At 45.2% G+C, this 23,191-nt stretch overlaps 1 protein-coding gene across 1 annotated transcript; it reads left to right on the forward strand.

Moving 5' to 3' along the window:
• The first annotated feature begins 667 nt into the window (after nt 1-667).
• Nucleotides 668-21,786, forward strand: LOC117436067 (protein FAM160B1-like). The gene is made up of 6 exons (XM_034062060.1): nt 668-929; nt 9,628-9,706; nt 11,640-11,809; nt 13,893-13,997; nt 14,346-14,468; nt 19,814-21,786. Exons 1-6 carry the CDS (start codon nt 885-887, stop codon nt 19,985-19,987), a joined length of 696 nt encoding a protein of 231 aa, XP_033917951.1. The 5' UTR covers nt 668-884; the 3' UTR covers nt 19,988-21,786.
• Nucleotides 21,787-23,191: the final 1,405 nt, after the last annotated feature.

Here is a 23,191-nt window from a genome sequence, read left to right on the forward strand (position 1 = left end):
GTTTCCTGCAGCCCCTTCAGGCACTGGAGCTACTCTGAGGACCCCCCTTCAGGAGCCTTCTCTTCTCCAGGCTCTCAGCCAGCAAGATGTCCCTGACTCCCTCAGCCATCTCTGTGAGGAGCCGGACACTGTTCCCTGAGCACCTGACAGTCCCTGTGGACGGTGACAGACCCCACCTGTCCCAGCAGGCAGCGACACGGCCCTTTGCCCACACGTCCCAGGGCAGCTCCTTGCTGTGCCATGCCAGCAGGCACGGGTGCAGGCATCCCTCCAGAACAGAGGGCAGTGTAACACTGAGACCTCTGCGGGAGCCTGATGCAGGCCTCTGGGCACGGAGACAGCGCTTAGAGGCGCCGCTGCCCTTCCCCTCCGTGCCGGGAGCTGCCCGCAGAAGAGGGGACCTGGCTCGGGGAGCCCAGAGCTCGCTGCCTGCTCCCACCCCGGCACAATCGGCCCGGTTCCAGCTACAAGGCCAGGCCCGGGCAGAGCTCGGCGCTCCCGGCTGCTCAGCCCCGCGGGCCCCGGGCCCGGCCAGCCCAGCCGGAGCGGAGCGGAGAGGAACGGGGCGGGCTCGGTTGGTCCAAGCCGGCCCGCCCGGCAGGGCCCCTCAGCGGCGCGGCTGTCAGCGTGAGGGGGGTGGCGGCCCCTGCAGGCCGCGCTGGGGCGGACACCCGGAGCATCGGCAGCCGGCGCCGCAGCCCGGCGGTGTCAGTGCCACGGTGTCCGCCGGGAAGCGAGAGGCGAGAGCCGGCGGCCGCCCGCCCTCCGTGCCGATCCCCGCGGCCAGGCCCCCGTATGCAGCCCTCACCCTGGAGCGGCGGCGGCGGCGGATCGAGGAGCTCTCGCGGTCGTCCCGGCAGCGGCTGCTGCAGTCGCGGGACAGGATGTTCTCCAAGTTCACCTCCATCCTGCAGCACGCCGTGGAGGCGGTAAGGCCGCGGGCGGGCCGAGCCACGCCGCGCCGGGGATGCGAGCGGGGCCTAGGCGACCAGCGAGCGGAGCTGCGGGGCTCGGGCCGCTCTCAGCGCGGTGCCCGTTCCCTGCCGCCTCCGCCAGGGCCTGCTGCCGGCGAGGGGCCCCACCGAGCCCGCATATCCGCAGGCATAACCCTAACTCCGGCGAGCTCGGCTCTCCCTTGCCGCGGGGCAGGGAGGCGGACGCCGAGCGAGGCGGGCGGGCCGCGGCCGGCGGCGGGCCCTGGGACGGGAGCGGAGCGGAGCTGCCCCAGCGCCGGCTCCATCCGGCCCGGGCTGCCGAGGGCCGGAGATGGAGGGAGCGGAGGGAGCGGGCGCTGCCCGGAGCTCTGCGGCCCCGGCACAGTCCCCTCGGGCATGGGGAGCCCCCGGGCTGTCAGCGCCGCTAACGTGCCTTGCCCGTAAGGCCCCGGGGCCCTTGCCCTGGCCGCTTTCAGCGAAACGAGAGCGGAGTTGGATTCAGGAAACTTGTCCGGATCCTCTCGTTGTTGTGGCCAGCAGACAATAGTCGCCGTGTCCGGTGCTTTTGTGTGAGGTTGTCACTTCCAGACCGACGTTCTCAGCCTTGGTTTGTGGTTTTTAACTGGGTGTGGAGGGAAAGGAGGCCGAGGGGACCTGCGGTTGTGGACGGTCGGTTGGATTTCACCGTGTAAACACACACATCGGTGCCCATTGCTGCGCTGGGGAGAGGGGAGCAGTGGGGCCTGCCTCTGAAGCTGCCATTTGTGTAGGCCCCGTTCAGCTGCTTGCTGCTCAGGACTCGTTTTGTGTGTGCACGGGTTGGTTTTGTTTGCTTTTTCCTATGTGAGGTGAGGAGCTGGAGGTAATGTCTGTGGCTTCAGCACCTTTCTCTGTAAGCTGACACATCCAGGAGGCTGAGGTTGAAGAGGTGCATCTTAGCCTGGGTGCTAAACACTGGCAGTGAAATACTGCTGGCAGTAAAAGTGGAAAGTCTTGATGGAAAATGGTTCAAATGGCTGGGAAAGGGGCACCGTTTGTGCATTAATGTACCCGTCGATGCTGCAGGTACTTGAGCGTATGCATTATGTGTGTGTGTGTAGTTCTGGGGCCTTCAGCAGGACTACTGAGGTTTAAAAGTTAGGCCTATAATAATGAATTGTGGGTTCCGACTTTGCTCTTTTAGTGGTGGAGTGGCAATTGGAAATAACAATGAAATGGCCTGAGAATTCTCTGTGACCACATATGAATGCCTTCAGTTGCAGTGCTTTCATTGGAGGAACACCAGAAGGTAGTGCCTCCCTGACTAAAGAAACCTTGTTAGTCTTGTGAGCTGTGCCACAGTTTGTATGAGTAGAGAGATTCAGGTGTGGAAAAGCAGTTATTCTTTCAGGCCCACCAGTTCAAGATGTCTGATCAAAGTAATTTCTAGAAGAACATTTACATTATTGATGTGTACAAAACCCACTGCATTTATATGAGAGCCATAAAAAAACCTAGGAAACATGAATGAGTTGAACAGGCTTGTGAGGTGGGCTGATGAAGTTTAACCCTGTCAAGTGCAAGGTCCTACACGTGGGTAGGAGCAATTCCAGGCACAGCTACAGGTTGAGCACAGAAGAGATTCAGAGCAGCCCAAGGAGAAGGACTTGGGGGTGTTGGTCAATTAGAAAATGAACATGAGCTGGCTGCAGTGTGCACTCACAGCCCTGGAAGCCAACTGTATCCTGGGCTGCATCAAAAGGAGCGTGACCAGCAGGTCAAAGGAGGTGATCCTGCCCCTCTGCTCTTGTGAGACCTCACCTGGAGTATTGTGTGCAGTTCTGGTGTCCTCAACATAAAAAGGACATGGAACTGTTGGAACAAGTCCAGAGGAGGCCACGAGGATGATCAGGGGAATGGAGCACCTCCTGTATGAAGACAGGCTGAGAAAGTTGGGGCTGTTGAGCCTGGAGAAGAGAAGGCTGCGTGGAGACCTCATAGCAGCCTTCCAGTATCTGAAGGGGGCCTACAGGGATGCTGGGGAGGGACTCTTCATTAGGGACTGTAGTGATAGGACAAGGGGTAATGGGTTGAAACTTAAACAGGGGAAGTTTAGTTCAGATATAAGGAAGAAATTCTTTACTGTTAGGGTGGTGAGGCACTGGAATGGGTTTCCCAGGGAGGTTGTGAATGCTCCATCCTTGGCAGTGTTCAAGGCCAGGTTGGGTGAAGCCTTGGGTGATATGGTTTAGTGTGAGGTGTCCCTGCCCATGGCAGGGGGGTTGGAACTGGATGATCTTAAGGTCCTTTCCAACCGAAATTATTCTATGATTCTATGAAAAGGGGAAGAATGGAGATGGTAGGGACTAGATGATCTTTTTTTAATCAAAAAACCCCAGCACCTCCCCACCCCCAAGAAAAACAGCCGCAGATGGAGAACATCATTTCGCAAGTGACTGCTATCAGACAACGTGCTCTCTGTCCTTGCTTGACTCTGGTGTCCCTTACGCAGCTAACACCACTGTGAGGGAGCTCCTGCAAAGTACTGCATTACATTGCATTTATAGGATTGTGACACACCAAGCACCAAATGCTAGGAGTAAATCATGGAATCACAAAAGCAAGAGGATATGTAAGTAAGAATGTGTCTTACTTCACCTAGGAAGTTTGACCCACTAATTCAAAGCCAGAACTGATAAATTTAAACTTTTAAACAGTTTTGGGGCTGCATGTGACTTTAAAACATTGTTTTATTATCTCATGAAAAGTGTGTAGTCTACTTAGCTTTGTTACTCTGAAAATGAAAACTGGTGTAAATCCTCAATATTAGATAAGCTCAGCTTGATGCTGCCTGCTGTTCTCAGTACCTAGAGAATTCAGCGCATGGTTGTTACTTGCTGTTGCAGCTGCAGAGCAAGTGTAGCTTGTGCAGCCTGGTGTGGACTCTGTTCCAGCCCTGAATATGGGCATCAGAACTGGTAACCAAGCTATAAATTCTCCTAGGTTTTGGGTGCCTACTTCTGGGAGGAATTCATTTGCAGCTGAAGAGTTTTGAGCTGAACTGGGCAATGAAATCCATTTGGAGTGCTTAGGCTTAGCTTCCATTGGTAGGACTACTTTAAATCAGGATGGTTTGGGTAGCCTTTCTTTCCTGTTGTTTCTCCTACACATCACTTACATAATGCTCCTGTCCTGCCTCAGGGCCCACAGGCCTGCAGGCTTCAGAGAGATGTATTCAGATAAGAGTTCCTATGTTATTAGATAATCTTTGTTACCTTACCCTCAATATGCCACCTCACTGAACTATGACGAGGAGTTCCAAAGGTTGACAGTCTAATACACACAGGAGTATTTGCCTTTCACTTGCTGTGAGTGTGCTGCTCTTTGACTGCCTTCATGACAGGACTGTAATGAAGCAAACATAAAGGACCATTTACTTTTCAGTAAGAGTTTTCTTACCTTGAATAACTCAAAACTTTCAGTCTTTTCTGCCTAAAATGCCCAAGAATGTGAAATCATGTTCCCATTTTCACTGCAACTGAATCCTAATTGTTGCCACCTCTTTTCCTGTGTCAGTCTTGCCAGTATTTTAGATACTTTTACCCTTTTGGGAGTTCTCTGCAGCATCCAGATGAGCAAGCACTCTGTCAGGTGTCCTCCTGACAGAGCATCCTTAATGTGGGTAGGGTGAGAATGGTGGAGGGAACTGCTGTCTTTGTTCTGTTACCTTACTTCAGGGCAGAATAGAAATGTTGTTGCTGTGTGGGGTTAATATTAATGAATCTGTGACAGTTTATATGTGGCTTATCCCAAGATGTTTTCTCTTTGCTATGCATTTCTGGTAGACTTTTATCCCAGATGTATTCCAGAGTGCTAAACTGTCAGCAACATACAAAATGTAGCGTCCACTAACAAAGCACCAAGTTAGACTTACTATTTCTCTTATCTTGTACTCTTCGCTCATGTTTCCCTAGACAAAATAGACCATCTGTAGAGCGGTCACTTAGTGTTCAAAGGACTTTTGTCTCTGATTTGGGCTTTCAGGAGATGCTTTGTCTTAACAGTCAACTCAAAGATGGTTTTATGCTCTGTACCTTGAGCAGAAAAAGTGTGATTTTGGTTGCTTCGAGCTTTGCAATTTGCTGTCAAACAAGATTGTATCACTCTTGAGAGTGGGGAATGAATTTAGATTTTAGTGCCTGCTGCACATTTTTGGGACCCCTCTCTACCAACCTGTTATTTCACTGTGTCTCTTACACTGGCACTTGAATATGCTTTTTAGTAGCCTATTTTCTCTCCATATTTTGAGGCAAAACTGAAAGAAACTGAGTCACTTGTTACAGGTACAGCTCCAAAATCATTAACTGCATAACTACTCAGAACAATGCTTCCTTTTGAACCCACTGTATTTGATGTGATGACCTCACATTACCAATTGTTTTAACAGATTCTGATGACAAAATTTAATGCATAGCTTGCAAGCATGTGCAGTCTTAATTTTATATGCAACAGCAGTGATCATTATAAGCTCTGTGCATTCATCAACTGAAGAAATAAAGTAAACCTTCAAGCATTGGTCCTTTTCAGATTCTCCATCAGGGCAGACATTCATGCTAGTGAAGTAGTAAGATCAAGTGACTACTGTAGTTTTCCTTGTTTCAGTTAGGGACTGTGAATGCAGTTCCCGTTGATTTCTCTTTGACCCAGTTTCTGCTTTCATTTTCACTCTGGCATCTGACCAGACAGTACCTGTTACTCTTTTACACAGCGTTTTCTTTACATGGCCAGAAGATACTGAAGGGTACCACCGGCTTCCGTTGTTTCCATTCTTTTCAGTATTGAGTTGCACTTCTGAAAGGCGTACGTGGAGCATATGACAATGATTTTTACATGCACAAAAGAATTGCTGTTCAGCACTGAGTATGTGTAGGTTTCTTTGCTCTTGACGTTATTTTTTTCCCTGCCTGAACACAAATTCTGTGTACTTTTGAAAACGATGTGGAATTGTATTTTGGGCAGATTTTATAACAAGCAGACGATAGTCCTGGTCAAAGATCTGTAGTTCACCTGAGAACAGCACTTTTCCTGGAAGGAGTGGGGTTTGATCATTAATAATGTATGGTCACCAGAATGATAAGGCAGCGTGTGTTAAGTTTAGCTTCTAAGCGAAAACACTGACTTGTTCACTCCCAGGAAGCTCAACTGCTAGATTTGGGGACCAGATGGAAGAGCTCATCAGTGTCTGCTCAAATGGGCTTGGTTTCAGTAGTGTTCAGTGGGGTTTGTCTATTTGATATACAGCACCTACACTTCCATCTTTAAGATCTGAAGTTTTTTCCCCTGAAGAGAACTTCACTTTGAGATGAGGAATCGGTAGCTCAAGATTAGTAAGAATATAGACTCAAGGGAATCATAGAATGGTTTGGGTTGGAAAGAACCTTAAAGCTCATATAGCTCCCAACCCTGAGCTACAGGCAGGGACACCTTCCACTAGACCCGGTAATGTATGTAAATACATCAAAATTAATTAATAAAATGAGAAATAACTGCTCTTTTAAGGTAATTCCTTCAAATCAGACAAATAGCAGGAATCAATAACCTCAGTGGTGGATTTTGGTTTGCTTCAGAATCCTTAGAAAGGCATGTGTACTTTTACAAAGCAGTTATTCTTCAGCTTGGCAGCTGTAAGATGTGTTTCATCTCAGCTGGTAACTAATAATTCATCCTAAAATAGAAACTACAGCTTCATCCTAGAATTACCTGCCCTAGTAGGGTTAAAGCACATCAACCAAGTGTTTACACTTCCATTTTTCTAATGCTTTCCAGTGCTGGGCTTTGTTTGTCTATAAGCTCCTATCTTAGTCTTGGCCTTTACCCTGATTTTGTGTTTGACTTACTGATTCAAGAGGATGGGAGAAGGGTGGGTTCAGTTTTTGTCAGTAAAACACTTGTGTCAGAATAATACATAGCCTTGCTGCAGTTATATTTCTGTTACATGTTACCTGGAATAGCTGTGCTGTAAAAAGTAGATTTATCCTAGGTCCATCTGCAGTGGGAAGAGGAATTTGAGGGTGAAGGTTATTTTAGCTGAACAAGTGAAGAAGGACAGTTTTTGTACATTGTTAGGAGTGGCTAAGTCTGGTAGCACAGCTCCGTATCACCAGGTCCAATTGGTGGCAATATATATCATGTATTGCGAATCTATCCTATATTGCCAATCATATGTTCCCAATAGGTATGCAGGTACACATGCACACACGTGCTAATGGTATCTCTAATATCTGTCTTGAAGTCCTTGATCAGAGAAGACCCTGTGAAATCACTGAGTGTTTTAATTACAGAGGGCAAGACCTGTCCCTGAATTAGGTTTTCTGGTGTGAGAGGAGTCCCCAGAGGCATCTGTTGGGAGGGGGACTGTCTGTATCCACAGCTCTTTCCTGCAGTGGATGAATTATTGACAGTGCTGAGAAGTGAAATCCTTTTCCTGGCACCGCTCAGAGCCACTAAATTCCATGGAGGCAGATGAGGCTCAACGAAGTGGAGAGGAAAATCAGATCAGTCAAGGATAAATCTTTAATGTTATCTATCAGGTGCTACTTTGGAAATAGAATTGCCTGAAAGCCCCAGTATTCCTCAGAAGAGGTTTCTGTTCTGTTCATCAGCCAGAGTGGAGTTTTTGGTGTAGTTTTATTCCAGAAGTCTGCAAAATGATGGTTACATTGCTCGAAACCCTCATCTACAGCAGCAAGTGTGACATACGAAGCATGACACAAAATATCACATTCTCAGTCTTCAGTTTGTTGAGTTATTCTTGTGAATTTCCATACCTTTGTAAACTTCATTGTAAACCATTGTGCAGTGTGCGGTATCCTGATGCGTGCTCTGTGGTAGCTGGGTGCGCTAAATTGGTGTTTTCAGTGCCCAGCTGTGGAAGTATGGAAGAGGCTGTGAGTCCACAGACTGTCAGGGAATGGATAAGCAATGTCCATTTGATCTCCTTGTTACCATTTGTAAGGGCACATTTCCACACAGGATGCAGGTGTAGTTACCAAGCACCACTGCTTCTTTAAAGTCTTGCATTTCAAAGTCCTGTGTGCCAAAGGTCATTAACAATTAGCATTCTGCTTTCTTCCCTTGGCCAGGCATGCTGTTCCTCTACTGGGCTTCATGACTTTACCAAGATCAATTGAAGTGTCATTCAATTGAAGGAAAAGACTGATGTGGAAAACTTCCAAACTACAGCACTGCCCAGTGAAGAGGATACGGATGCCTGAGCCCCATGCTTGTGTTTGTCTGAGATCTAAGGCAGCTCAGTACTTTGTGGGCACTGTGAGGAGGCACTAGAGGAATTCATAGTTCTTAATCTCAAATGTGGTATCTGTAGCTTCTGGGGGGGGAACTTGTTCACTGTGAGGGTGACTGAGCTGTGCACAGGTTCCCAGAGAGCTTGTGGGATCTCAATTTGTCGAGATATTCAGAAGCTGTCTGGGCATGGTCCTGAGCAACTGGTTCTAGGTGAGGCTGCTTCAAGAGGGGCTTGACCAAGATGAGCTCTAGAGCTTCCTTCCAACCTCGGCACCTCTGTGACTCTGAAGGGCTGAACTCCACAGCTTGTCAGGCTGGTTCAACTCCTTATCCTTCTAGGATGGACTCACCAACTTATGCATGGGATTCTTTTCTGCTTGCTCATTGTTGCTATCATGTCAAGTGACAAGTGCCTTTTTTTAGTATTGCCTATGAAAAAATTACTTGATGGTGAAAAAGAAGCCTCAAGCAAGTAGGGTTAAGCCTCAGTAACAACAGATGCTCACATGGTCTGTAGTGGGGGGTGGGTTTTCCCTCCAGGATTCCTGATTTACCTGCTCTTAGCATTTTATATTGTGGTCACAAATTCACTGTTTGCCTCAGCTCTGGAGAGTGGAGTGGTTAGATGGTCATGGTCGTTGTTTCATGTACTGCCTGTGCTGTAGTGGTTGTTAGTGCCTGTGGTGTAATGAGCCGCAGGGTGCCCAGTTCTCGAGCTCAGTAAGGAAGGAGCAGTACTGATGGATGCTGACTGGGTGGGAGGCTGTGTTTTGTGTTATTCCTGGATGCCAGTCACACCCAAGTGGCTGTTCTAAATCCATCCGGAAAAGAAGAAACTTCCTTTTCTGTCAGAAATAAAATACGAAATGTATTTGGTAAAACCCCTACCAGCTCTGGGAATGGGCCTGGTAAATAGTTGTGGTTAACAGGGAAGAAAAGCATGTCAAAAACTGTATGAAGCAGCTAATTGGTATTTTTAAGGGAGCACAGGCAAAGAGGAGAACAGAGCATACAGAAAAGGAAGATGGCATCAAAAGCAAATGCAAAAGAACATGATTTTTTTCCTTACAGGACAAAACTGAGCTGTAAACAATTCACACCTACGTTTCTAGTGTTGTTTTACTGCATGAACCATTGCTTTTGTTGCTTCAAATAGATTGTCCAGTCATAGAGACATCACAGATTATTATTGATGTTCACAGGCTAGGCAGTATGACATGGGGCTCATGCCATGAATAATGTATATAATCCTTGTTAAAGGCAGAAGAGCACAGAGGAGAAATTATAGCAGTAGTCTGCAGCAGTTTGCTTCCAAGTATAAGATAAAATTCAACTTAATCTCTGAGGATGTGTGTTTATTTCATTCCTAACTGGTTTTTGTTTGTTGTTTGTTCTTTTTTCCCCATAGCTCGCACCTTCCCTTCCATTACAAGAGGATTTTGTTTACCACTGGAAAGCAATCACCCATTACTACATAGAGACATCAGGTAAAAGAATACATTATGGTTTTGTCTCTTTATTGGGAAAAATATAATTCCCAATTTCTGTGTTGTTGAAAAGTAAAGATTAAGTGATACTAAAATGAGGCATGTCTTTTATCAAAATACCAACAACAACAACTAGTAATTAAAAATACTGTGTACCTCCATTCATGCCTTAAAAATGAGGCATGAAAAATAATAGAGGGAAGGTCTTCTTCCTGAGTACCATGTAGAGAACTGTACCTTTCCATGCTTTATCCAATTTCTGTCTTCCTATATTCTGTTTAGTCTAAACAGATGGCTACAGAAGTGTAGTCCCTGCTGTTAACCTTTAATATTGTTCTGCATCAGGGATTTTGTCTTTCTCCCAACATTTTAACAAAAGTGATTTTGTGGTCATAGAATTTAAAACATAAATTCTGAGTGCTCAGCATTAGCTCTGTTTTCTTCAGTGTCTTGTCTTCGTGAAAGGTATTTTGATAACATAGCTCTGAAAAGTGAATTTGTGAGCAGATTTAGAACACGTTCTGTTAAAACTTACTTATTCTGCTCTTCTAAAAAACCCAGTGGGTATTCAGATGAAATATGGCTGTAGATGCTTTATCTTAAACTTTGCCCTGATGTCCTGCAACAGTATGCAACATTTAAATGTTAAATGTTTGATCCTAGTTATTACACTATTAAGGTGAATGTTACTGTGCTTTCCTCAAGCTTATTAGTTCTGTATTTCTGCTAGAGTAGCTATTGAATCTGCATTTGTGGGGCTGTTTGTAGGACTGGTGATCTTGTTTATGTCAGTATTTACTCTTAGAAGCTGAAACTCGACCCTTGGTTGTAAATACCCATCTTTTGGAACACTATGTGATGTCCCCTAAGGTAGAAATGACAGGATGGGAGGGGAAAACTGATACTTGTGGTTACGTAGTGCGGAATAAAAGCTAAGCTCTCTCTCCCACGCTTTGTGAAGTCTTGTGAAATACAAGTTGCCATTTAGTGGATATATTTTTGTCCTCTGCAATGGGAGCAGAATTATGCCTAGGACACTCAAGCAAAACACTGTAGGCTAACTGGGAGTTGTGGTAGAGATCACAATCATGCTGCCACGGCAGTTTTCCTTTGTGATCTTGTTGCCATTTGCATGCAAGTGGCAGTTAACTTTAGGTTATTGCATAAGAAGTAGTAGCCATTTCCCTTGTGGGATAGTTGTTCAAGTAGAACTGAGCTGAAAAAAATACATAGGAAAATCTCCATGGGTGCATGTGCTTTGCAATGTGTTAGTGCCAGCTCCCACTGACGGGGCCATAAATCCACAGCAGCTTCATGACTTTACCATGATAGTATCAGTCATACCCATTCGTTCATAAAACTTTGACAGAATGCTGCTTGAAAGCATTCAGTATAAAAGACAATTTGAAAACTGAAGAATAAATAGCATAGGGTTTGGGTTTTCTTTGTTGTTATCATTCGAAAAACCATTTATTTAATTACACAGTTTGTAAAGGAAGTGGTCAGCTGCAAATTATCTGATGTTGGAGGCTGGTTATAGATTTCAGAATACTATGTGAAGAGGCAGAGAGGAAGTTACCAAGACAAGGGTTGATATTAACCAGAAGATTGAGAGTAGAACCTTTCTCTCTCTAAGTTTGGCTTCTGGCTGTGGAAGTTTTCCTTTTTGACTGTGTAATTAATGCATGTTTTGAAATTTGTCATTTCATCTTCTCCCCATTGCAAGGTTAGATACCTGCCTCATGAGTGTTCCAGTTTACATTTCCAGATGCGGTTCTGAAACTTCAATGTAAGACATGTTAAAAAACTTGCATATTCTATAGAAGATTCTTTAGTGAGTGGTCATGTTTTTAAATCTTACATTTGGAACTGAACCTGATAAAAGTGAGGACAATAATTCAATAATTCTTAATTGCACATCTCTTCTATTTAGATGACAAAGCTCCTGTGACTGATACCAACATTCCTTCTCACTTGGAGCAGATGTTGGATATTCTAGTTCAAGAAGAAAATGAGAGGGAATCGGGCGAAACAGGACCATGTATGGAATATTTGCTACATCACAAGATTCTGGAGACACTCTACACATTAGGAAAAGCTGATGTATGTATTCCTCAGCAGAGCACATTATCTTTTGTATGAGCTCCTAACTGTGATCGAGACTGAAGTTCTACAGTAGGTGGTAGTGTGGGACACTGAACTATAGCAAATAGTTGTGTGCTTGTGTTACCAACATATTACAAATAACTGTCCTTTACAAGTACGATCAAAGTGAGCCAACCAGAGAAATGCTGACCAAGGTAGAACTCTGAGATTTGTTACTCACCACTCATAATATTGACTGTGAAGCTAGAAGTAGGACATGCATATTTGTTCAGTCTAGTATTCTTCTGGCTATACAACAGAGTATTTTCCCTCTCTGTCCTTTGTTAAGCGTTGGGAAATTCTTGGGTGAAAAGCACTGTATTAAATACAGACTTTGTTCCATTTTTTTTGAATGTGAGAAGTTATTGCTCAGAAAGACTTCCATGTCACAAAGCATTAATTTAAGCTGATTCCCAGACAGCTTCCACATCCAATTCTTTGGTATGAATGCAGCCTTTGGCAGTGTTGTTTGGTTCATCTCATGTCTGCTTTGTGGCACATGTGAAATTAGTGTAATGGGTTTGGTGCATTGTTATTGCTGTTTTTCTTGCAGACTTATGAGCTGAACTGTATGGAGTTGGATGTATTATGGAATGAATTAACTTAGCAGCCCTTGTGCTAGAAGTGTATCATGATGCAGATGCAGTTAGGAAGCGTGGTGTATCTTCATTGAAGGATAACTGGAGCTCTCCATGGTTTCCTTGTCAGTCAGTCTTTTACACATTGTCATGGGTTCTAAATCCCCTGGATTTTACATATGTAGACATGTAGGGTACTAGCTGTCTGAGCCTGGGATATTCCTTGCTCTGCAAGGACCAGAGCTTTTCCTACATCAGCTGTCCTACAATCAGACTAAGACATATTGAAAATACTTGCTCAGAAATGCAGCTCATTCAGTAGTCTATAAATTTTGTCAAGAAACCAAGATGAAATGGTGACATATGTGAAGTGGGTAATTAGTAGTATGTTTCTAAGAGTTGAGAGAAGTCATTTTGCACTCACGCAAATACGCCTGTACAAGCAATTCTTCTGCAGCCTGTCTTTATGCTTGCCACTTGTGAGTTGATACATCTGAAGTAAACACACAGTTCAGTGCTTGCAAGATGTTGCAAAGATCTGTTGCAAAAAGAGTAATATCCTTTCACAGCAATCATTTAGACTTATTGCATTATTGTAGATGCACTCTGACAGTCCATTATACATGGATTGCTTGATAACTCAGCGATAATTTGGGATTAATAATCTGGGGATAATTACTTTGGGATGAGAACCAGGTTAGGCAGTTGTCCTCCTGTCTGTTGCTGCTCATGCTCTATTCCCAGTCAATCTGATAAGAGGTTAAAATTAAACTATTGAATAACAGCATTTATTGACATGGTAGGACACAGAGTCAGGGTGGATTTAGCTAGAAACAAAGGACCACGAGCCATCAGATGTCATGGAGATGTGAAAGTACTCTCATGTGGCATGGTGCATGAGGGACAGTAGAACAAGGGTCTGGATGTTCCACAGATACTTGTGGTTTGTATTCTGCTGAATCTCAGGGAAAACAACAGCTTTCTCTTGTCCTGGAACATCTGTTTGTAAACACTCTTATCTGTCTAAGGTTAATTGCTTGTGAATTCAAAATACATTTTGCAGACATTAAGGTGTTTATCATCATTTGTTTGTATGTACTGACTCACTGAATTGCTGGGGTTTGCAGCACAGTACCATAAAATTAGACAGCTGACACGTAGCCAATTAATTTCCCCTTATCATTGTATTGGTAGGGAATATTTCATGTAAAGATTGGTAGGAGTCTGCACTGCAGCAATTAACTGAAATTATAAGTTGAAAAAGGAAACAGTAATGAAATGCAACATTTTTTGTTGTTCTCTGTTAATGTCGATAACAGGAATGTGTTAACAGATGATGGTATTTTAAAAATGCTTTGGGAAGAATTATTGCTGTTACATTAGCCATTCTGAGTGATAAATTTGCATCTTGTTTCTTTCCCCGGTTGTTATATTGTTGTTATTGTTCATCTGGTTTCTTCCAGTGCCCTCCAGGAATGAAACAGCAAGTTTTGGCTTTTTATACAAAACTTCTTGGAAGAATACGGCAACCTCTTCTTCCCCACATAAACGTGCACAGGCCAGTGCAGGTACTGCTCAGATTCGAAGTGGGCTATGTTGTAGCATGACAAGTTTCTCTTATTCTGCTGTAGCTAATGAGCTTTTTAACACATTCACTGTCAAGCGAGTTAAAGAAACTGCTCAAGTGCAATATCAGTTTAATGTCTTGATGATTGGAGCCTTGAACTGCAACTGCAATGCAAGTCAAAAGTAATAAAGAAGTCTTGTTCACAACAATCTAAACCTAGAGCAAATGTTTAAGTCAATAATCCTACATCACTGTAGTATGTGTATAGAAAAAGAACTCAGTCCATCATTCCTAGAGAAAAGCTGTAATTTCCTCTCTGTCTTAATGTTCACTTTTCTTTATGTGACAGAAATTGATCAGGCTGTGTGGTGAAGTTCTGGCAACACCAACAGAAAATGAAGAAATTCAGTTTCTCTGTATAGTATGTGCAAAGCTGAAACAGGATCCATACCTGGTTAACTTCTTCCTTGAGGTGAGTCAACCAAATCAAAAGTTTCTAGGTGTATTTGCTGTGTCACAGACAAAATCTAATGGAGAAGTGAAGATATCACATTGTGCTTCTTAGGTTTGTTTTCATTCACTCTGTAATTTTTTTCCTGTGATGTTAGCAATTGGTTTGGTTTTTTTTTTTTTTACTTCCAGAGACTTGATACATCTGATTATTTTTACTAGAATTTTATTCAGGGCTTACAAATACACCTGAATCATAGAATCACAGAAACATAGAAGAGTTAGGGCTGGAAAGGCCCGTAAGGTACCAGTTCCAACCCCCTGGCATGGGCAGCAGCAGAAGCACGGTGCCATGCACAGGCCTCAGTCAACATCAGAGAGATGCAAAAGAGCAGGTCACATCCAGTGCCAGTGCGATCTACCAGTTCTGGGATGTGATCAAGGAGGAAGCACAGGAAACAGATTCTCCTGACGAAGCTGCTTCTTGAGCTTGTCTGTCAAAGCCACAGGAGGCTGGGGTCTCTGCCTCTCCTCGTCAACATCTCTGAAACGGACGTTCTTCAGGATGCTCTTGGGTGCAGCCCTGAGGTCCCTGTTGTTTTGTTTGTGGCTCTGCGAGACAGGTGCCCTGCCCTGTGCACGTCCTGCTGCAGCCTGGAAGCCGATGCCGGGAGAGGCTGGTGCCTTGGCACCTCAACAACATCCCTGAAACGGACCTTCTTCAGGATGCTCTTGGGTGCAGCCGTCGGATCCATGTTCTTTTGTTTGTGGCTGTGCAGGACAGGTGCCTCTGCCACCTCAACAACCTCTCTGAAACGGACCTTCTTCACGATGGGCCTGGATGTGACATTCAGGTCTGTGTCATTTTCTGCTGAGCTGCTCAGGGCAGGTGCCTGGCGCTGTGTCTCTCCTGGTGCAGCCTGCTTGCCACACTCAGCGAAGAATGGTACTTTTGCCTCCTCTTTGGCCACATCTCTGAACTGGTCCTTTGAGATGGTGCTGTATGACATGTGCACATCTGCACCACGCGCTCTGACGCGGTGCAGGGCAGGTGGCTGGTGCTGGGCTTGTGCTGCAGCAGCCTGCCAGCTAATGTCATGACGTTCTGGTGCTGGTGCCGTGGGAACAAGAGGTGCCTGGTGCTCCTCTGCCTCAGGAGCTCTGCCCAAGCAGCTCCCCTTGGGCTGTTGCAAAGTCTCGATGCCGCTGGGCAGGGGTGGCAGAGACTTTGCAAGCACCTTCTTGTTCAGCCCCAGCGACTTGCCATAGAGGCTGTCCTTGAAGTCTGCCGCCGGCATCGCTGGCTGCTGCTCTGCCTCTCGCCACGTCCTCCTGCTCTGGGAAGCAGCAGTGCTCGCACAGGTGTCAGGAGCAGGAGCAGGCTGAGTGGCAGTGGCCTTGCTGCCATTAGCTGCACTGACAGTGCATCTCCTTGTCACTGCAGCCCTGCCGTACACTGGGTCCTGACTTCCCACTGCCTGCTGGCAGAGCCCCCGGCTCTCAGCACTGGTGCTGCACAGGACCGTGCTCACATTTCCTGTGCCCTTCACTGTGGCACAGGCTGTGGGCCTGAGTGCGGCAGGCTGACAGCTCTGTGGCCGTGCAACAGTGCTGCCATGTGCAGGGACACAGGGCTGCTGGGCAGCAGTTGTGCAAAGCTGCTTTTGGCTCTTGCCTGTACTGCCTATGGCCACATCCCTGAACGTGGCTGTAGGGGCAGAGGGTGCCAGAGTCAGTGGAGGCAGCCTGCGGTAGCTGCTGGCTGCTCTCACTGGCTGCCATGGTGGCCGAGGTGCCCTTTCCACCAGTGGTGGCAGACGTGTCTGCTCCTCTGTCCTGCTGCGGGGCAGCACCACTCTGTGCCCCACGCTGCCCACCTGCAAGAGAAGCGGAGGAGAGAGGCTGTGTGATGGTGTCTCTTGCACCCGTGTCCCAGCTGGCTGAGCTCACCCAGTTGGGCTCCCCTGCCAGCCCCATGGCAAGGCTCAGCCCCACAGGTGGCTGCTGCCTGCTCCCAGAGCTGGCTGGGGAGAAGGCTGGCCACCCGCAGCCCATGGCCACTGCCCACAGCACCCCTGTATGCCCGGGCAGCCTGCGGGGCACAGCATGGGGGGCTCAGCTTCCTCCCTCCTGCACCTCCCGCCTGCCCGTCAGCAGTTCCCATGGTTGGGAAGGTGTTTGGCCCTGTCTCCCTCGGGGTCCCTACCTCTGCCTGCTGGGTCACGATGGGCGGAAGCCTTCTTGGGAAGGGCAGCTGTGGCAGCGTGATCCTGTGCGGCCCTTGCTCAGGCTGCCTGTGGGCCACCTGCGGGCAGGAGGAGGAGGAAGAGGTGTGTGATGGAGGCAGCTGCCTTGGCACAGCAGCCCCCGCAGGGCCGGCAAGCCCGGCCCCGGCACCGAGGCAGCTCCGTGTGGCCCCGTCCCACCACCGGCCTCTGCCTCCTGCCCCAGCCCTCACCTGGCATCTCCTTTGCACTCCTGGCCTGCCTTGGGCAGGCTGGGAGAGGGCGTTTGATCCATTGACCACTGGCATCTTCCGTGTCCTTGGATGCGGACTTGCCATGGACTCACACGGCAAATGCCACCTCTAGGGTGCTCCAGGGCCTTATATACCCCACATAACAGGCGCAACAATGCCCCCGTGGTTTCCATGGAGATGCCTCTGCCCTCGCCAGTTCCAAACGGTCCCAGCTGCCCATGGGCAACTCCACAGCAACCCCTGAAGCTTTGTGATGGTGGCAGCATCGTGCCCATGACCACTGGGCACCCAGGGGTGCACTTTTCTCCTCCCTGTTTTTTCCTTGACAAGATGAAAAGGGAACAGAGAAAAGAAAGAGGTGAAAGAAGGAAAAACCCCAACAAAAATAATAAAATACTTGGTAACATCATTCTATCAATGTAAAACATGATGGATGTTTCCTTGGCTTAAGTTCATATCAGCAAAGATGTTCTTGAATAACATGGTGAGGATATTCCGAATAAACTAGAGACAGAATCTCTCAGCACTCCTAAACATGGCAATAATACTGAACATCCGTTATCCTGTCAGTACTGACTACTGGACTCAAGAACATGGATTGTGTAAGACCACATAAATGCTATAGGTTTTATATGTATCTGTATATATTATATGTATATATATTTATATGCAACCAAGGAATATTTTCATTGCTGGCAGCTCAGGATTAGGTGAGAAGCACATACATTGTATGACAGTCATGCTTATGTGGGGTAGAAAGTTTGGGGCTAGAGAGATTAATTATCTAAATGAACATGAAAGTACATCAGAGAGCAAATTGCCATCTGATAATATGGGATACTTAGGCTTTGTCCTGTACTCCTGGAATTCACACATTGCTGAGGCTGTCTTAATTTCTCACATGCTATTTTCTCTTCCACACACTATATCACAGAGCCCTCTGGCTGAGAAGTATAGAACTGGACAGGCCTCCCTTCAGAGCATATCAAAACCATCCCTTAATTAGCTGGTGGATGCAATTAGATTTAAGACACATGAAATACTGGCTCGTTTTCAGGAACTGAATGCCTTTTTCCTTGCCATACTAAATAAAGACAGCGCTCCCTAGTCTGACTGGCACTGATCAGTCTTACAGCTGAGGCACACGCCTGCGTGTAGACACATCCTCTTACTCAAAATCTTCTTGTAGCTCTGATGGCTCTTTCACAAGAACTGAGAACACCCTTTGGAAAGAATATGCCAAAGGCACAGTATTACAGGCATGGTTACAGTGACTTGAACCTTGAGAGATTCCTGAAGAGATTTGGGAAAACCACTTTTCTTCTCCTGTTAGTCTTGCCCAGTACATTCAGGGCCACATATTCTGGATATTTTCTTTCTCTTGCCTACTGTTATCTACCAATAAACTTATCTGTTGTAAACGTGACAGGTTGGAAATTCAGATCTAGCCGAGTTTTCTCACGCAGTTCTTTTTCTTTCAATATAGTTAAACAATAAATAGAAGTAAATACCACGAGGTTTAACTTAGTCCCACAATATGTTTTTTTCGGTCCGCTTTGGAGTCTGTTTGAGTTCAGGGCTGATGCTAATCCTCCACAACATGCAGTTGTTTATTCTACGGCAAGTCACCCGCATAGACAGGGATGTCAGCAGCTGAGCACATTACTGCAGTAAAACATGAGGTCGGGCTGCCCCCTGCGGGCTGTATCCAGCACTAGCATGAACAACAGCTCCTGGAAGCTGGTTAATGCTAGTACACGACTTCTACGTCTGAACACCGGATTTCGACGTAGTTTGTACATGTAATGTCAAATATAACAGTAGGCTTCCTGCTGCCTGGTTGCTACTGCTAGAGAGGAAGGAGGAAATACAGACTGCACATAGCTGATGCAACAGTCGAGCCCACCAGGTATAAATAACAGCTCAATATACATCACCTGGGAATTCTGAGGGTACCCAGAGACTGGGGTAACAGCTTCTGAACATAAAACCCGAGAAACCAAAGGGAAGGCACATGAGTTGCCAGGCAGGAATTAAGGACAGTGCATTACAGTACCACTCCAAGATCTAATCAGGAACAGGATCCCTTATTACAGACACAGATCTGCTTACTTCAGCTTTTCACACCATGAGGCCTGAATGTCAAACTAGTCCAAAGCAGCCTGAGGCAAAAGAACAGGGATGAGCGAGAGAAGCATCTCAGGATGACCCTGGGTCTGCTACAGACTTCATTTTCTCTGCTTGTCATCAGTAGGGCCTCCAGCTCAGTTCCTTAAGGGCTTCCTCCAAGTGCAGACACTTGTTCCTACAGGGTTGATGACTCAGAAAGAATTACAAAGGATCAAGTTGTACATAGTTATTTCAGAAATGTACTTTGGCTCAGAGTACAGCTCCTGAGCATGAAATTCCAGCTGCAAGTGTTCTGATGGCTCCCTTCACCCTCAACTACAGCTGAAATAATGCAGTGGGCATGTACATGGTCACTCAGCTCCTTGGAAACCACAAAAGAAGTCAGTTAGTTGTCAAGAAAGGCCAATCTTTGAATACAAGATCCTAAATTCACTGGTGCTTAGTTATTGCAAAGATGCAAGTATCATGTCTGAAGTGATAGCCATAGGGATAAGTGAATGTCTTCATAAACTCAACCCAGTCCTGTAGCTTCAGGTAACATCATTTGAGAACCAAGTGGAACAAGGGAACTGCTAAAATGATGGGCTGTCATGAGCAACCAAAGCTTCTACAAGGCTGAGTAACACACAGCAGTTAAGCCCCAAGGTAACATTACCAGTTGGCATATAATTCATTCTACACAGGACACATAGGGTTATTTTTTCCTCAAAAACAATAGCTATGAGGGATTCTAAATCCTGCTGCTGTGTGTCCCATAGGTGAAACCAGGTCATCTACAGCCTGTGCTGGAGAGAGCATGTTCCTACCATGACACCGTGAATAGAACCCAGAGGAGTTACAGGCCACATTCCTGGTACAGCAAACTACTGAGGAACGTAACTGGACTTTTGTCATGTAACTGTACAGCCAGCGAACACTGGAGAGCATTGTGACACTGCTATTTAGACCTTTCTAGATAACTGTGCTATCAAGAATTAAAATGAATTGCAAAGCCACTACTGAGTATCTCACATCATAAATATTTTAGTCACTTGCTTCAAAATTATGACATTTATAATGCCAAAACTTAAATCAGGCTCCCTGTAAAATCTCAGTTATGCCTCAGGCCAAAGACAACAGAATTGAAACTCTGACTAAAACCTAGTTTTACTTGTGGACTAATGCAAAAGAGAGAATTTGTACACTTGCATAGTAGTAGTGTTCCTGAACTGCCATCGAGATCAGCTTTTGCTTACGATTAAACAGATTATCTGAGAACATTTTAGGGATGAACGGATTATAGCCCTAAATCCAAAGATGTAAGTAACAATGGAATCTTATTACACATTAGAAAACAACAGCACTGTCAGAGCTGATCAAAAAGTTACTCGGAAACCTCTTAGTAGGGTCAAGGCTAAGCACCTCAACTGTCCCCCAGAATACATGCAGATGCTGGTTGCCAGACCCCCCTCTCTGCAAGCACACAGCTAAATGACTGAGGAAACCAATTTGTAGCAGGTGGACTACTCAATTGTTTATCTCCAATATTTTGAGGCAAAATCCAGTTTTATGTCTATTTATACGACATTCAAACTCTCACTGTCATTACAGCTGCAATAAAGCATACTGGAAGTGTATTTTTCATCTCTTTGCTTCAGCTTCCACTCGCACAGGAACAAGTTTGTCCTGCTAACCTGCAGACTTCAGTGAAATTAGCTAAGCTCTGACTGATAATATTTGACAGCATTCTAGATGGTTTCAATAATTTATTATATGCTGACACTTGCAGGTACCGTATGGCAGAACATTCGTGTATTTACTTAGAGAGGAAAGCCTGGATTATGAGGCTTCTAGCTGAATAGAAATATTTGAGGAAAACATGATGCATTTGGAAAACAAGTATCTAATTTCACATACAACATGTACATCTGACCTACTTGTGTGGTCTCCTTCACAACGCATTATATAAGCTAAAGCAGGGTAGTACAGAGAGAGTAAGTGATGAATGAACATGAGAAATAGCCTACTGGGCACAGGTATCTATTCATCCAGCCCGTATTATTCCACCACAGCAACGAGTGATGGCATAAAGACACTTGCAGATGTGACAGGGAAGCAACTAGACAACAGATTAATACCTAGGAAGTTTGTAACCCATCAGAAGATGAATGAATGACGAGTGTCTCTACAGAAGGAACAGATGTGCAGATGTGGAGCAGGATGCACAGACCAGGAAATGCTTGACAATGGGATTTAAGGAAATACTGCATGATGAACTGATTACATGGTGCTACCAGCAAATCAGCAAGGAGGGAGGTGTTGCACACAGCTGAGACACAGACAAGCATAAAATTAGTGACAGAAAATGATAACAAACAGAAGCACGTATGATACTACATTCAAGACACTGATTAAACCTGGGAGAAGTATATTTCGGAGTTCAAACGATGTTCTTTGGTATCCAATGCACAATAGAATGCTTTCTGTAGTCAAGCCCAGAAGCAGAAAGGGAGGAAGATGGTTTTAAACATCTCTTTAGCCCTTCTCAAAAGCAGAGATCATGCTGAGGCACTAACACTTCATTCTTTATTTCATCCAAGTAGTCACTGAAAACATACATGTCCATCCAGTTATTATAAACACAATAAATTCCTGCACAGAATATAAACAGATATCAGCTCCACTAGCATGCTTTCACGCTGGGGTACAGAAACGTACATTCCAAATCCTCAACCTTCCTGAAGCAAAGGTCCAGACTTCAGGAAGTTCTTCTGTAATGTAGACAAATACATCCATTAGAGACTGGCCTGGTGCCATCATTCTAAATAGCAGAGATTTTCAGGTAGAAAGGCTAGCACATTATCTCACTGTCTCGCTCCATTTAAGTTGATTTAATCTAGGCAATTTCATTAATTTGTAAGAGGGAGAAAAGTTCCCAAAAGCTCTATCAATTAAAACAGTCTTGCTTTCAAGCTGTCTCTTATTTCACACTCAAGCAAAACACTAAGTCACTGCATACGCCACCCCAAAAAAAGCACTGCCTTGCCAAAATCACCCCAACAACCTCAAACCAGCACAACTCTGCTCTCAAGAGTATTAAAATCAGAAGTAATACTTGTGAATACCACTGAAATAAATCAGTGGAATAAACATCAAGCATGAATAGGGGAAGCCATACTGCTGCATATGACATGACATTGGCTGCCTGTTCGTAACTGAGTCATCTCCAATTGAATCATCTCCAGGGAGGACAAGAAGTATCCAAATGCAGTGTAACCTTGCACTGGCACTGGTGAAATAATTGTTTCCATTAGTTTCCAAAGATTTGCCTTACTACTGGTCTGCCAGTATTTATCTAATATTCCCAGCAGTGAGAAGTACTTCCCTATACTTGTGAAATTTGAGACTACTTTAAGAGAGCATTAAAAAAACCCATATTTACAACACTTGTAAGCACCACAAACTGGATTTTGCAGTATGGTGCCGACTTCAAGCTCAATATATTGGTAAGAATAAGCAGGTCTAATTTGCAGAGACCTCATTTGTTTAATAAACTTAGGGATAATCATATTTGTAATATTTTCTTTGTGATATTTTCTTTGTTTCCTTTACTGCAAGGCCAAAACCCTAAGAACTCACTTTTACAACCAAAACCTGAATTCCAACTACAATGAAATATTCTGTTTTAAAAAACGGTTTTCTATACATCAGGCACTCTTAGAATAATAAGAGGCCCTCAAGCATTAGAAAAGCTTTACCTCACCATCTGTGAGGAGATGACTTATGATTTCATAAAATGTGAATTATGCTTAGGAATACTCTCACTGCTATAAAACTGTCTCCTTTTATGTATTCATGATATCTTACTGTTTCTTTATCCATTCTGCTGCTCAGAAGTAGGAAGGCGATGGCATACCCAAAAGACACTTTTGCAAATACAAATAGATTGCAAAGAGCATTTAAAATTACCATTTTAAATCAGACAGCTTATTCAAGCACGTGTGCTTTGAACCCACACTTTCTTCAGAAACAATGCAAGCTTCCAAATAGTATCTATGGTGAGAGAATGGGAAGGTCCCCATTAGCATGGTAAACACCCTCACAATGATGGAAGAAAAGCTGTATCACTCCTCAGCCCACTCGCTGACAACATGCTT

Source organism: Melopsittacus undulatus, chromosome 4 (genome assembly GCF_012275295.1).
Source record: "Melopsittacus undulatus isolate bMelUnd1 chromosome 4, bMelUnd1.mat.Z, whole genome shotgun sequence".
In the NCBI taxonomy this organism is placed as follows: domain Eukaryota; kingdom Metazoa; phylum Chordata; class Aves; order Psittaciformes; family Psittaculidae; genus Melopsittacus; species Melopsittacus undulatus.

What these genes read in the sequence shown, in the direction of transcription:
- LOC117436067 (XM_034062060.1), top strand. Translation starts at nt 885, where the DNA reads ATGTTCTCCAAGTTCACCTCCATCCTGCAGCACGCCGTGGAGGCG. An exon ending in TGCAGCACGCCGTGGAGGCG is followed by an intron (nt 930 to 9,627) that starts GTAAGGCCGCGG and finishes TTTTCCCCATAG; the next exon opens with CTCGCACCTTCCCTTCCATT. An exon ending in ACGTGCACAGGCCAGTGCAG is followed by an intron (nt 13,998 to 14,345) that starts GTACTGCTCAGA and finishes TTTATGTGACAG; the next exon opens with AAATTGATCAGGCTGTGTGG.